We start from the raw sequence: 13,885 nt of genomic DNA on the forward strand, positions 1-13,885 counted from the left end.
AAAATCCAGAAGTTTTTGAATCTCTGCTTTAGATGAGAAATCCTGGGTGGAAATGACGGTGTAAATAGTCAGAGCGGTGAAGAGCAGTACGCCCAAACTGAGGAAAATCCTCCGGAACTTAATCCTCCAACCATAACTCAAAGGATCTTTGTACTCACGAGTTTCAACCAGAAAATGGTACAATCGCTTGGTTCGAGACCAACAACTGGATGAATTTGGATCTTCCACCGAGACTTCAACTTCTGGATCACTGATTTCCTCAACAGGATCCTTGGCGTAGACTTCAGCCCTCTTTACCATCGGTTTCAGGCCGATCTCTTCAAATTTCCTCACTTTTTGTCGGACATCAGCTGGGGTGGCCTTTACCCGGCTAGCGACGTTAACCAAAGCCGAATCCTCGGGATGAATATCACGCCCATTAAGTGATTCAGACAGACTGACATTGGCCGGTAATGTCCGTCTAAGATTTCGCATTGGCTTCAACGGAGGAAGTCTACGATTGGACGGTCCACTCGGGTGATCAAGAGTCTGGAGTCGTCTCTTGAGCGAGTTCCGCAGCAAATTCCTGGCTGACTCCAGATTTTGGTCCTTGAAGACTAGTCTTGAGTCTTTTCGCGATTCGTCTAACACCAAAGACAATAAAAGATATGATATGGAGGTCATCCAACAGAACACCGAGATGATTGCTGGAAGAACAAAATCTTGTAGATTCTTTCGATTTTGATTGAATTCTGTATGAATGATAAAGTGCGTGATAATGGAGAACGACGCCAGGAAAAACGAAATCTGCATCACTTGAACGGCAAAGTCAAATATGAGTCCGAGCTTTCTCTGACGGTGTTCGAACTTGGATCGGTCCTTGAGCCTCATTGATTGGGACAAGTTTGTCTTGTTTTCGGCGGAAGAGTCATGGTTATGAGAATTGATCCGGGAAATGAATTTGGGCCGTCCATGAGTGATCACAGCTTTAGATATGGCGTGAACAATCACGGGCAAGAACCAAATGAGAATGATAAGTATGAGGAATATAGAATTGTGGTTGGAGTCTTGAGACCAAATGATCACGGGATGAAGACAAATGAAAGGCTGGATCACAGTTAGAATTACCAAGAGAGTGGTCAAAATCTCCATATTGGATCGTTTTGAGTGTAAATGCAAGAGTCTAAATAGAATGGTCCCGAAATAAAGACCACCTCCAACGCCATGGAATAGGAATACTATGGTGAAAGATATCACTGTCAAAGACAAACCATTAAGCGACACCTTTAGCACTTTCGAAGCCATATTGTACATGGATTGGTTGTCCGTTATAAACACGCCTTGATTCTTTTCCAATGTCACGAGGTCATCGAAATATGTGGAGAAAATCACGCTGGCAATCACCACAAAGATACTCGACAAGAGCAAAACTGAAGAGAGCAATCTCACCTTCATCCACAGGGTCCTTGAGCCTGTTTTGGTGAAGCTCCATGTGATCACAATCAGGAAGGCAAGCACGGCATTAATGATGTTGACGAAATAAGTTAACAAATTGAGCCAATCAGCAAAGACCGCCACTTTGTCCGTGTTGAAAATGTCGACCGAAATGGACACGCCATCGCTGAATTTGTTGTGCAAGGTCAGCAAAGGGTTATTGTCACTGTTCCACTCGATGGCAAAGACAACAGCCATTACGCCATTAATCACCAACATCATATTTTGAATGACATCCTCTTGAATAGCCTTCATTTCAAACTTATTCCACGCAAGGAATCGTACTCCAATGTGCTTGGTCCATAAGTCCTTTAAGACAATTGAACATTTGGTCTTCTCCTTGCTAAAACTTATACTACTTGATGGTCGACTAGTCTTCTTGGAATTCCATTTACATATGAACATAATAATTAGGCTTCCAAGGAACACGATTAAGACAGAACTGCCAATTCCCACATAAATAGCAGCATTATTTGTGCTCAATGGAGTGGCTGTTTTTAAAGCCAATTCTCGGTAAACACTTTGGGTGAACATAATTTGCACGTGATGCTGAAAGGTATGGCAATCACCCAATTTCACGTCTTCAACCCGGAAGAGACATGCTTGACATTTGTTATTACACTCCCAAACAGCATGTTTTACCGTCTCATTGGTTAATTGAACGTTAATGTAATCTCCAGAATCAGCTTCGCCACAAGCTAAGGATTCAGTGAGACCCAAATTGGTATGGCTGGAAATCAGTTGCGGTTCAACGTATCTTTGATGGATGGAGCAGAATTCTTCATCAAAAAAGACATTGGCCACCAAAGCCTTGACGGGTTGGTCCATTTCCCACCGTGTGATCACAGGTGAACCCACTTGGTAAGATTGGTCGTTCAGCTCATTGCATTGCTCCTTCTGAATGGGATCCACTGCCAAGTTTGGATATTGGCAACTCTGACAAAACTCATCTCCACAACCAAATTTCAGGGTTGTGGCATTGAGGTAGTAGTACTGAAGGGAGTTTTTCCCTTGTAAGAACAATGGAGTACATTGAGACGTTTGCCAAAGCCAATACACCTTGGCGCGGGATCCAAATTTGTTTAGCTTACAATTAAAGTCATCTTCAAAGAACGTCAAATGGAATCCAAAATAGGTGATATTCTGGACACTTTGTTCGAAGATTGCTGGGAAATTCAGTGCCTGTGTCACCTTAGGAATATGCCTGGGCTCTGATTGGTTTAGACGCCTGCTAATGACATCCTTGGCGGCACCAAAAATCCCTTTGATGCCATCTTTGATTGAGTTGATAACTTTCGAGTCGTCGCCGTCTTCTGGTTTGTCAAACGGAGTGAGGTCGATGTCAATGATCTTGCCATCACAAATGTGAGATCTTGAGTCACAATTGGAGTAAGCAGACGCCAGAGTCTTGCTGCAAGTGCAATAGCTCAAAATCTCAGCAAAACCTGTCCCATTTCCAGTTGTCACCAGATGCATCTCTGGTGCATCAGCGAAAGGAGAAATATTGTCTGGGAGATAGAGTGGTTTCGATTTGAGGTAGATGTTCACTACCGGTTGCAGTTTGGCCATTGCACTCCGCATGAGCTCTTCCTCAAAAGCTTCAGGCAGGGGTAATTTGGGTTCAAAAGGTTTAGTGTTCATGTTGCTCAAGTCTAACTCGTTCAAGCTAACCGTGAGTCCGGTTTTGTTGGACAAACTCGTTTTCAATTTCACCCGGCCACTTCCAGCCAGATCATAAAATTCGGCCTTGAAAAGGGTCTTGGTGTCACTGGTCGTGACAGGTCGGCATGTTGCCAAAACTAAACCATGAGGAATCTTAATGCCAAGCAACTCATCTTTTTCCACTCGGATTTCGGGAGGTGAATAAGATATAGTCCCATTGATGAACGAGTCCAACACTTGAGCATTGCCACTGTATCTCGTCACATTTGTCACTGTGGCATACCACATGAGTGAGTTCAAGAACTCCGTGGAAACCCGAACTCCTTGGAGTAAATGGGATTGTCCATCTTTGGGACTGATCGTCTTCCAATTATCAATTGGCACAGAAGCTCTGTTCTCATTGGTGGGAATAAACGTCTGGTTTTTTCCGTCAATCAAGGCTGAAAAGGTAGCATTAGCTTGAAAGATCACGTAATGTTTGTTCCATATCAGATTGGTCACTTTGTAATGGATGAACACGTTATCAAGGGGTGAGAATCCTTCTGGGATTTCCGCTTGATGTTCATATGTCCGAGCAAAATCTTCAAAGCCTTCTTGAACTCCTGCGTTGAGCAAATCTTGCCATGTCTTGAACCAAGAGAGATACCAGGGTGGATGACATCCGGACACTTCCACATTGTTGATGGCGGTATTCACGGGCTTTATGAAGAACGACAGTTTTTTCTTCTCCTCTATCCAAAAAGCTTGAAATCCGATTTGAAAGTCAATATCCGCTTTATATGTGACAATTTGCCCATTGCAACTACTAAGTTTGACACATCCAAACAAGAGGTAAATGCCTTTCCATATCCAGGTTTTGGCGGCCACTTCGGCAAAGATTTTAGCAGCCACGATCACGGTGTTGTTGTCTCGAAGAACTATGGAAAGGCTTTCGTCAATGATTCGGAGCTTTGACGGTCGACCTGAAATAGGGTGTATTAAAAATGTAAATCCAAGCGTTCGTTCGATTCTGCCAACGTTTTCACTAACCTGAGGGATTGATCCGGTATCTGACACTGCAGCTCTCTTCATCTGATTTAGACGGTGGATCTTTTTGCTCCACTTTGTCCAAAGCCTTGCGCAAGATTCCGGCATATCGATAGGGAGCTTCATTGAGGGATTTTTGGGTGATAATGAAGCTCCCGGCGACAAATTCTGCTTGTTTGGGTGGATTGATGAAACCATGACTTTCTTGAACGACCCCCAGTGAGGCAGTCAAGATGATCCAGGGAATTAACATGTCCTTAAATGCCGCTCAATGTAATAGTTACAATCACAATCCCCTAAAGCACTCATGATCACTTGAACAGGAACATTCTGAGAGTTTGTGTGAAATCCACCGTTCCGGAGCCTTAACACTTTGGATGTTTTTACCTGATTCGACTAGTTTTAGTGACATTGCCTCGCACTCTTTCTCACTGTTTGCTTCGTTCATTCACAAAGGCACACTCTATCAGTTGGTAGAGGAACAGAATATGGATGAAATTCTTGCCTATTGGTCCTCTCGTAGCCGAAACAAGCAAAACAAAGTACCGTCACTTCTTCTCTCATCCGCGACAAAGCAGAAGTGTGTCTAGGACTCTATAGCCCGTGACGTCACAATTCCACCGCTCCATAGAGAGCTTCTTGGAAGCGCCTTGGCCGTACAGCAGTGTCTAGGACTCTATAGCCCGTGACGTCACAATTCCACCGCTCCATAGAGAGCTTCTTGGAAGTTCTGAATGATTTTTCGATGACTAAACACGCCAAATGCAAGTCCGCACAATATCTTTTTTCATTGTACAATCGAATTGAGAATTCCACTGAGTAAAGGCAGCCTGACAACGAAACAGGTATATGTACGTTCTTAAGATTATATTATTGATTATTCAGTTCCAAGCAGAAGACCAGCTGTATAGCCTTGGAGGTTTATGGAGAAATCTGAAATGTGTACAGTATAGTACGTACATGGCTATTGTGCAAGGTGATTCCATGAAGTAGACCACCTGATGTTGAGGAGGGATTTGTCATTTTCAGAGGAAACGGGTTATTATCGGAGCCAAGTGGTATGATAGTTCATCCCTGAGATGAATTTCAATTTCTTGTTTTGACAGGGCTTTCCTAAATACGTTCTACCCTACTTGCCCAATGAGAATTCGGTAGAAAAGGATGGTCGGTTTGCTTTGACCCTGGATTAATAAGGCAACACTTTTGCACACTGCATATTTTACTCCCACAAAAGCTAATTTCGACATCTTGGTTCGATTTGGCGATCTATCTCTTAATAAAAGAGCAAAAGCGTCATGGTAAATGAATTCCCATTAAATTTTCACGACTTTTGTTAATAGATACTTAGCACAAGTCGCACAAACGATACTTCTTAATAGCCACTTTCAGTAAGATAACCCTCATAACAAAAAAAATCGACCTGAAAATTTATTGATTGTGCGAGCCAAATTTTAAGATTTAGGTTTTAAAAACGATATCTCTTGGGTTTGGGTTTTCACGGGCTTTACTAACAATGAATGTAATCCCAGGTACAATTGAACCGAAGGATGATAATTCGTCTAATTGTTACTCCTTCAATCTTATACAATATTTGGTCTACAAACAAATTTAAGTTGGCAAATCGGGCTAAACCTTGAATGTATGGATGATCGGGAAATCTTCAAGACTGGACCCAATTTGCTATATATTTGTTTCAATTTTCAGCTCTATGGAATGATTCAATCAAAATTTTTGTCCCCTCTAAGTTCTGTAAATGAATCAGCCCTAACTCTTCTCTTGTCATTGATTAAAAAGCGAGGACTAGTTCATTTTTTCTTTTGAATCAGCTATTAAAGGTTGCTATTAAGTAACAAGCTATGCGCTGCGGTTGGAGAGCGCATAGCTTTTGATTCAGTTGTTGGATGAAACTGATGACAATGCATTATTATAGGTACCTACTGTCTAAGTCATTTTAAGGCAGACGCAACGTGCTGACTATGTTCTGAAACGCCAATAAGGGATGAGTTTGAAGGTTTTAGGGTTTCCAGTAACTATTTAACGCCAGCGGCAAAAATCGTGCCATGGGCCGTTTGGGCAGTGTTTGGCGGCTGGGACTAGTTGTGACTGTTACCTGATTATTGCCTTTTTAGCATTACTGTAAAATCAAAATATTGGCACCTGTATGCCCATTTCATTAAAAAAACAGTCAATTGATTGTCTAAAACTTGTTTTTGCTTCAAATACTTATAACTGGTTAAATCGACAGAATTGGCTACCAAATTGAGTTGAGTTTTGCCTCTTGAGAGAGTATGAGCCAGGGACCAGGTCAGTTGATTTAGCAATAATAAACTTGAAATGTCTACATTGGCGGATCGGGCAAGGGATTTTTTTTGTTTTGGTTTATCACGAGTTTTCGCTGGGGCACCGCTACAGGGAAGGAAATCCCAAGTGCTAATGCCTTTGTTTTGATTAAAAGCTACAAGGTTTCAAGCCTTGATAGTGCTAAAAAAAGCAAGTAGCGCCCAAGCCAGTCCCAATTGTCTAAGACTGCCTGAACGGCCCATGCCACGCTTTTTGCAGCATGCGGTACAAAGATAATAGAATTATTTAACCTTCAAAATTATTCGTTATTCTCAAGGCTGGAATCCCTGTCCATACTCCTGTGGTTCACATTACTTCTGACCAAGATGGACACATTTCTTATTGACATTCATTCTAAGCACCATGACAAGGTAACTCCGTGGTCCATAATTCTTCATTTTGGGGCCCACAGGCGGGTCAAGGCCTCTAGATGGCCAAGGCTGCACATAGAGTGCCAAAATTGCCGTGATACGAAAACCATATCGAAGAAAATTAACAGAAAAGTTAGAAGTTGCGTTTTAGTTCTAGACGATTGAAGTTACATTGGCCTGAATTGACAACAAGAATGTACTCAATGCATTTCTTTTTTTTTTCTTGTCTGTGGATGTCTTAGCACTTATCAGTAGCGCTCGGAAAAAAAGACAGGAAAAATAAGCAAAAAGGTAACTTAAAGGTGGAAAAAATTGCCAAAAAAGGTTAGGGAAAACGTAGCAAAATCAGCCACATAAAGTTAAAAACCGGTTAATTTTGAGAGCTACAACTAACAGCTCATTATCATAGATAGTTTTTGTAAGACTAAGGCGTTGGACTGAAAGCATTTAATTTTGGTATGAGAATGAGCTTTCGATATCAATGCTCACTAGGGAGTTAAATTCATCAGCACCGGTGGATAAACGTTATTCTCCACCGATTAGTTCGTGGTGCTCATTTTCAAATTTGTGGCAAAATGTTAAAAGGTTTAAAAAGAGACGTTAAGAGTTATTAATATCGTGTTAGGATAGGTTGGGTTAGGTTAGGTAAGGTTAGATTAGGTTTGATTAGGTCAGGTTAAGATTTAAAAAAGTAGCACCGCCAACTAATCGGTGGAGAATAACCTTTACCGCAACGGTGACAACACTGGGTGACATTTTCGCTACTTATCAAGTGCTGCCATCATGGCATTGGTGTTGTCAATTCCCTCAGGGTTGATTTCGTGTACTTTCTTTTGCTTGAGTCGGAAATAGAACTACAGAAGGAAGCAAGGTTTCATAAAATCGTTTGTTAATGAAGATTGAAATCTAAACTGTTTTGGATTTAGTGTAAGGTGACCATATTTTTGCGGTTCTTCAAAAGTATTGGTTACATTTATAACCATTTTACAAATTTATTTCCTGCCTGTCCAAGTAAAAGAACCATTTCAATCCGCCCATATTTAACAAGTAAGGATGAAAAACGTCAAAAAAGGTACAAAAAGGAGTTTTATCCTAAAACGACATTTTGGTGATTTGTCCAAAATTTTGCCGTAAATGGTAAAAACGTAGGTATTAAGTTTTAAACATTTCATGGAGGGTCCTCGTTCCAAAGTCCAAGTTGGTTGTCTGGTAACTTTGATTTAGAGATTTACTTCATGAAACAAAATAGTTTTAGATTTGAATTTCGATGCTAAATTCTGGATATGAGGACGCCTTATAAAATGCGTACTTTGAGCCATTTGTCAACCACGTTCCCCTCTGAAAGACTCGTTGCTCTAGGTTTGAGTCCTTATTTTAATCAGCGAAAAAACTGGCCACTTTTTGGGAGATTTGGAACGTTTTTCGACTCTACGGCACTCTTAAGGAATCGATTTTACTGTTACTTTTGGAAACTACACCAAGGTAAGAAATTTCAAGAAGTACTGATAACAAATCACGCACTAAAATATATCCCTAAATCATCTACCATAAAAGAAATTATAGGTCGTGATCAGTCAACGATCATGTTGATGCATATCATTTGCTCAAGTTTGGATTCTGATATCAAAGTAAAAGAGTATTAACGGACTCCTTCTAAGCTTGGTATTGTAGCAAAAGTCTTCCCAGTGCACTTGCTTCAAGATTTTCTTTGTCAGCATTATTTCTTTTCCAAATCTATGATTTCTTGTCAAACAACTTGGCAACTAAAACCAGTCTCAGTGCTGCCAAACACGGGCATTGCAAGCCAAAGATTTGAAGTGAAGCGTTGTGTAATCATTGCAATAAGTAATAGAGGGAAAAATCTAAGGGACAGATAGTTTATAATTAACTATCATGAGCCAGATAGACAAACAATGACGAGTCGGTTTGTTAACAAAAAGCTGCAAAATTCATGTTGGTCTTGAAAAAGGCAACTCACGTAGTTTATATTTCGTTAAAACTAATACTATAGGCTTTGATTAAACCTAACCATTCAATAAGTCTTGATTCGTGTCAGACTTATCGTTTACCCGCTTTAAACCATATATTTTGCCGTGTGGGACCTGTGTAACATACAACCTAACCAACATCATTGTTCTTGACAAAATCCTTCGCAATTCTGACCAAGATAATTTCTAAAACTACTCCAAGGTTCTTACATTCTCTAGAAAGATACAAAGCGTAAAGCAAATCCCAGTATTTGAAATTTCATAACCACTAATGGTTCAAAGCTCAATCACGCATTCATCTGGCATTTTTGACTCATTCAGCCACGCAATCTGACTCTCAATCTGTACCTCTCTCATTCACATCCCAGCCTTACTATTAGGAGTTATCATCCTACGCCAACGCCACTCACTCCATTGTCTTGCCTTTTCCAGGAGGAGTTTCATTTCGCTTCAAGTTCCGCCCAAGTTAACCATGAGATTTCAAGCTCTCCTGGCCCTTTCCTGCTCTGTGGGCGTGGCTCTGGCCTCCCCACCTCATTCTCTAGCCCCGGATGTGGGCAACTGGACCGTTGGAGACTGCATCTTGGCTCAATTCGCCATGGAATTTACCGTGCCCTTCCCGAACTCCTCCAAGTTTTTTGATAGCCATGACAAGGCTCCCAATAGCACCACGTTCAAATTGGACCTACCCGTGAATGCGGTGGTGGACAAATCTCAACGTCAATGCGGGAACAACACCCAGGTCTTGTCTTTTGATTGGTCTAGCCCGGCTTTGAACGACTCGGCCGTGAATTTGTACCGCAATCTGACGGTGGTTTTTGCCGCCATGAATCAGAACGATTCGGCCGTTCCGGGTTATGGTGTTCGTCAGATGTACGGTACGTTTGAGATGGCCCGATTCAGTCAAATGGATCCCAAGACCAATGTGACGATGAATATCAGCTCGTACTTGGATGTGGATACGGGTTTGTTGGCCAGCGAGCATTTCATGTTCAAGGTGCCCGTGGGTCGATCCTATTTGTGTTCGGATATTGGACAAATATCCATGTATACGCACCTTCATTACGATTTCCCGGATGAGCCCAAACAAGGCCAGACCTTGATGAATACCACCGTGTCGGCTCTTCACGTTCAAGTGGACGCTTTCCGAACCAAAGAATCGCCCGCCCAAGGATTCCAGGTAACTTTGAAAGCATATATTGACCTTGATAGGACTGGGGCATGTTTTAAAGGTCTATTTTTGCAGATTCCTATGGATTGCGATTATGAGCCCAATGATGTGGTCCCGATTGTGGTCGGAGCCGCTTTGGCCATTCTGGTGGTGGTGGTTCTCGTGGCTTATTTGTTGGGCCGTCGTCGCAGCCGTCAACGTGGATATCAAAGCGTTTAGAAAAGTGGAGTCTTGAGTGTACAGATGATTCTCTAATGTCAGATTTGAATGACCAAACTCGTGTGGGTTCTTAGCCACGCTCACTCATGTTTGGTCCGCTCTTTTTAATCTCCCGAAAGGCCCATACATTCAGGTAATTGTTCCTGTTTACCAACCGGATTGGTTCCTCGGCGAGCTCCGTAGGGCATATCCCCGACCATTTTCCATAAGTGACTGATGAACAGATGGCCTTTTCAGAAAAAAGATGAAAAACACAAACTCAACCGATTTTCTCATTAAAACACCGACCCTATTCGAAACATCTTGACTTTTATTATTTGTAGCTAAAATAGTCGATTGAAATCTTCAAGAAAATACGGTAAAAAATGAAAAAAGGGATGACTAGATGCGTTAAAGCGGGACACGTATAAGACTAGATTGGAGTATTATCATTGAGTGATTGACGAATATCTGAGTATCAATTAAGACTGAACTCCAGAACACAGTTTTCTATGGCTGTTGTAGTTGCTCCTATCGGCAAATCCTTTGGAACAATGAGTACATTTGAAAGGCTTTTCTCCGGTATGAATCCGCTCGTGAGTCTAAAACAACAAATGGATAATAATTATACTCTCTGACCTACACAACCTGAACGTGTTTCTCCCTTACCTCCCAGATGTGTTTGTGGGTGAAGCATTTACCGCAGAACCGGCAGCTATGAAGACCTTTGCCGGTATGAATGTTCCGATGTTGGCGCATATTATACATGGTAGTATAATGTTTACCACAGGTCACACAAATCAGTCTGGTTTGACCATTGGCCAAGCGCCTTTGGCAGAAGCCCTGCACCACCTCATGGTCATTGGGAGGAGGGTGAATTTCGTTGCGGTTAATAACATTGTTTGAATTGTTATCCGGTTTATAACCGTCGGAACTCGGCACCTCAATCGGGTTCGATTTGATCTTAGCAAAATTGGGAGTCCGAGGGGACTTGCGAAGCTCCTTGGGCGTGACTGAGGCCATAGGAACCGGTTCAGTGGGGAGATGTACGGTGATGGGCGTGGCTTTTAGGGGAGTGATGGAAACCGAGGGCATTTTGGGTGTGATGGGTGTCAAAGCGGGAATAGGCTTGGATTCCACGCTACTTGTGTATTGGAGAGACACCGTCACGCTTTGTTGTTGGCTAGGTGGGCGTTTCCGGGTGGTCCTCACCTCCAAGTTCATAGAGCATGTCAATTGGTGTTGCACCAGAGCGTGTCGACTAGAATAGGGGGCGTTACAGTGGACGCAGTTCATCTTGTTGGTATCCCCGTGGGTTTTCATGTGATCTTCAAAAACATTGAAGTTGGAAAACATTTGGTTGCAAAAGCGACAATTGTACGAGTTCTCGTCGAGATGAACGTTCTTATGAATTTTGACTTGCTCCTCTTTGACAAACAATTTGCCGCAGAATAAGCACATGAACTGTCCCTTGGGAATGCCTTGTTTGGTATATCCAATGTCCAAGTCTCTTTGAGAGGGAGTACGTGAGAATTTTAGATGCGTTTTCAGATGCTTTAGTAAAACCTTTTGGTCCTTGAACTTCTCGTTACAAAAACTGCAGGAAAAAATCGGGTTTCCCACTTTGAATCCCGATTGAGGTTCTTCATACATTTGTACGGTCACTCCTGATTTGTCTTGGTTCATATCTTGCTCCATGTCCATGTCATCGTCGTAGTCAATGATGTCGGGTTCGATTTGAATCTCTTCCAAGTCCTCGTCGTATAAGCTATCGTCAATGATGTCGTCGTAGTCCAGTTCATTGAGTACTTTCTCATTGGGAACGACAATATCATCCTCATCGGTGATACCTTTTTGCCCGATGCTTTCCACCGAAACGATCTGAGGTTCAAATCGCTCACCAACGTCGTCATCATTCCCCATATTATCCTCTTCCTCTTCTTCTTCTTCTTCTTCTTCTTCTTCAACTTCTTCTTCCTCGTCATCGTACTCCTCTTCAATTTCTTCAAGATCCTCTTCCTCATCCTCATCTTCGTCTTCGCTCTTGATGCGGCCAACTTCCAAGTATTCATAGACCTCAACCTGACCATTGTTGTTGTTGTTGTTCATATTTCGAGAACAGCTATTCCGAGTATCATTGTTGCCGTTATTGTTGTTATTGCCGCCATTACTGACGACGATATTTTTGTTCCTGACTTTGACCACAGACGGGTCGGGTTCGCCTTTGCACTTTTTCTGGTGGGAGAGACGGTTGCTTCGATCGCCAAAACTTCGTCCGCATTTGTTACAAGAGAACGGCCTTTCCCCCGTATGAGTTCGTACATGGGACTCAAACACATGTTTGTGGGCGAAAAAACGGCCGCAGAAGTCGCAAGTGTGCACATTTTTGCCGCTATGCATGTTCATATGCATCCGAATGTTATAACGGGATGTGTACTCCTTCTGACAAAGAAGGCAAACATATCGAGTTAAATGTTCATCCACCTTCAAGATAATGAACTTTTGTTTCTGTTCCTCTGCTGTGGGGGGGCGTGGCAGTGCGATGACATTGCCAATGGGTGGCGATGGGGCCGCAAATGTGGTCATGATCGGTCCACTTACCACAATATTCTTGGGTTCTCCCAAAGGCATTTGAATGGCTTTTACCGCTGCTGGTATAGGTGTCGCTTCATGGCTGGCAGTGGACCAATTCATGAAATGTCCCCCTAACGATGCGGATTTCTTCGTCAGGGGAGCCACTTCCGGCGGTTGTGGGCTCTTGGACGTCGGTTTGTCATCGCAATGATCCGATAGAATATGCGTCCCCAGGTCCCTTGGGTTGGAAAACCGGCTTTCACAAATGGAACAAGGGAAATCCACCTTGGGACTAGCTTTGTTCACTTTCGTTTCTGCCATGATCTCACATTGGTGTCTTTAGAAGAATGACCAAGCAACCATTTCCCCTTCCTTCCAAGAGGTTCCCAGTAAGACCAGCCAAGTTCCCCCTGCCGCCGCAAGCCAACTATGCATCACCAATTCCCAGCCATTTCCCCCTATCCCCCACCACCTAGACAGAGGCTTCCCGTCAGCCTGATCCATCCAACGCGGAATTGGTGGCTAGGTCGAGGGCACCCACCATTCCATTCTCCAGGAGAGGAGAAAGGGGCTTTCTACGACCACCATCACCACCACCGCCACCATCGCCTTCTCCTTCTTCCTCTTCATCCTCATCTCCAAGTGCCGTCCGTGAACCCAACCACCCGAGCTCCTGTGCAAGCTTTGGTGAAAATCGATAACCAGCCAAGAGAGACCGCGAGGATAGCGGAGAAGTACTACCCAGCATAGCAGGTGCTGGGATTCCAAGACCATTGACGTACAGGGCTGTTCCATTGAAAGAAGGGGGAAACGCCAAGGGAGAATAAGCTATTAATGGCGAGAGCCCTTTTCAGTTGGAGAAGAAGAAGCGGATCCCGAGGAGTGTGGGAAATAGGGAGGCAAAGAGACTGACAAGGTTGCGGGAGCGTCACCTATGTACTCGTTCCGACGGCCTTTGCATGTTCCACTTCTTGGAAGCATACACGAAAAAAGACCAAGGGCCAATGTGAGAGCTCGAAAATACATGCATCAAAACTGAAGAAGGCCTGAGAGAGGAAAGGAGTGTCGCTTGATGAGGATAA

At 43.0% G+C, this 13,885-nt stretch overlaps 3 protein-coding genes across 3 annotated transcripts in view; 1 reads left to right on the top strand and 2 right to left on the bottom strand.

The window, feature by feature from the left end:
* LOC131892942 (uncharacterized) overlaps window positions 1–4,741 on the bottom strand; it is a 5,720-nt gene extending 979 nt beyond the window's left edge. The window contains exons 1-2 of the mRNA XM_059242813.1: window positions 4,165–4,741; window positions 1–4,097 (exon numbers count right to left, since the gene is read on the bottom strand). Of these exons, the coding sequence (XP_059098796.1) occupies window positions 1–4,097; window positions 4,165–4,414 (4,347 nt within the window). The 5' untranslated portion in view covers window positions 4,415–4,741. The remainder of the gene's footprint in view (window positions 4,098–4,164) is intronic.
* A 4,498-nt stretch (window positions 4,742–9,239) lies between these two features.
* Window positions 9,240–10,549, top strand: LOC131892940 (uncharacterized). Its single transcript, XM_059242810.1, has 2 exons — window positions 9,240–10,040; window positions 10,107–10,549. Exons 1-2 carry the CDS (start codon window positions 9,333–9,335, stop codon window positions 10,248–10,250), a joined length of 852 nt encoding a protein of 283 aa, XP_059098793.1. The 5' UTR covers window positions 9,240–9,332; the 3' UTR covers window positions 10,251–10,549.
* Window positions 10,543–13,454, bottom strand: LOC131892933 (zinc finger protein 569-like). The gene is made up of 2 exons (XM_059242804.1): window positions 10,899–13,454; window positions 10,543–10,831 (listed from the first exon to the last, which is right to left on the bottom strand). Exons 1-2 carry the CDS (start codon window positions 13,122–13,124, stop codon window positions 10,712–10,714), a joined length of 2,346 nt encoding a protein of 781 aa, XP_059098787.1. The 5' UTR covers window positions 13,125–13,454; the 3' UTR covers window positions 10,543–10,711.
* Between the last annotated feature and the right edge of the window lie 431 nt (window positions 13,455–13,885).

Source organism: Tigriopus californicus, chromosome 2 (assembly GCF_007210705.1).
Source record: "Tigriopus californicus strain San Diego chromosome 2, Tcal_SD_v2.1, whole genome shotgun sequence".
Lineage (NCBI taxonomy): Eukaryota > Metazoa > Arthropoda > Copepoda > Harpacticoida > Harpacticidae > Tigriopus > Tigriopus californicus.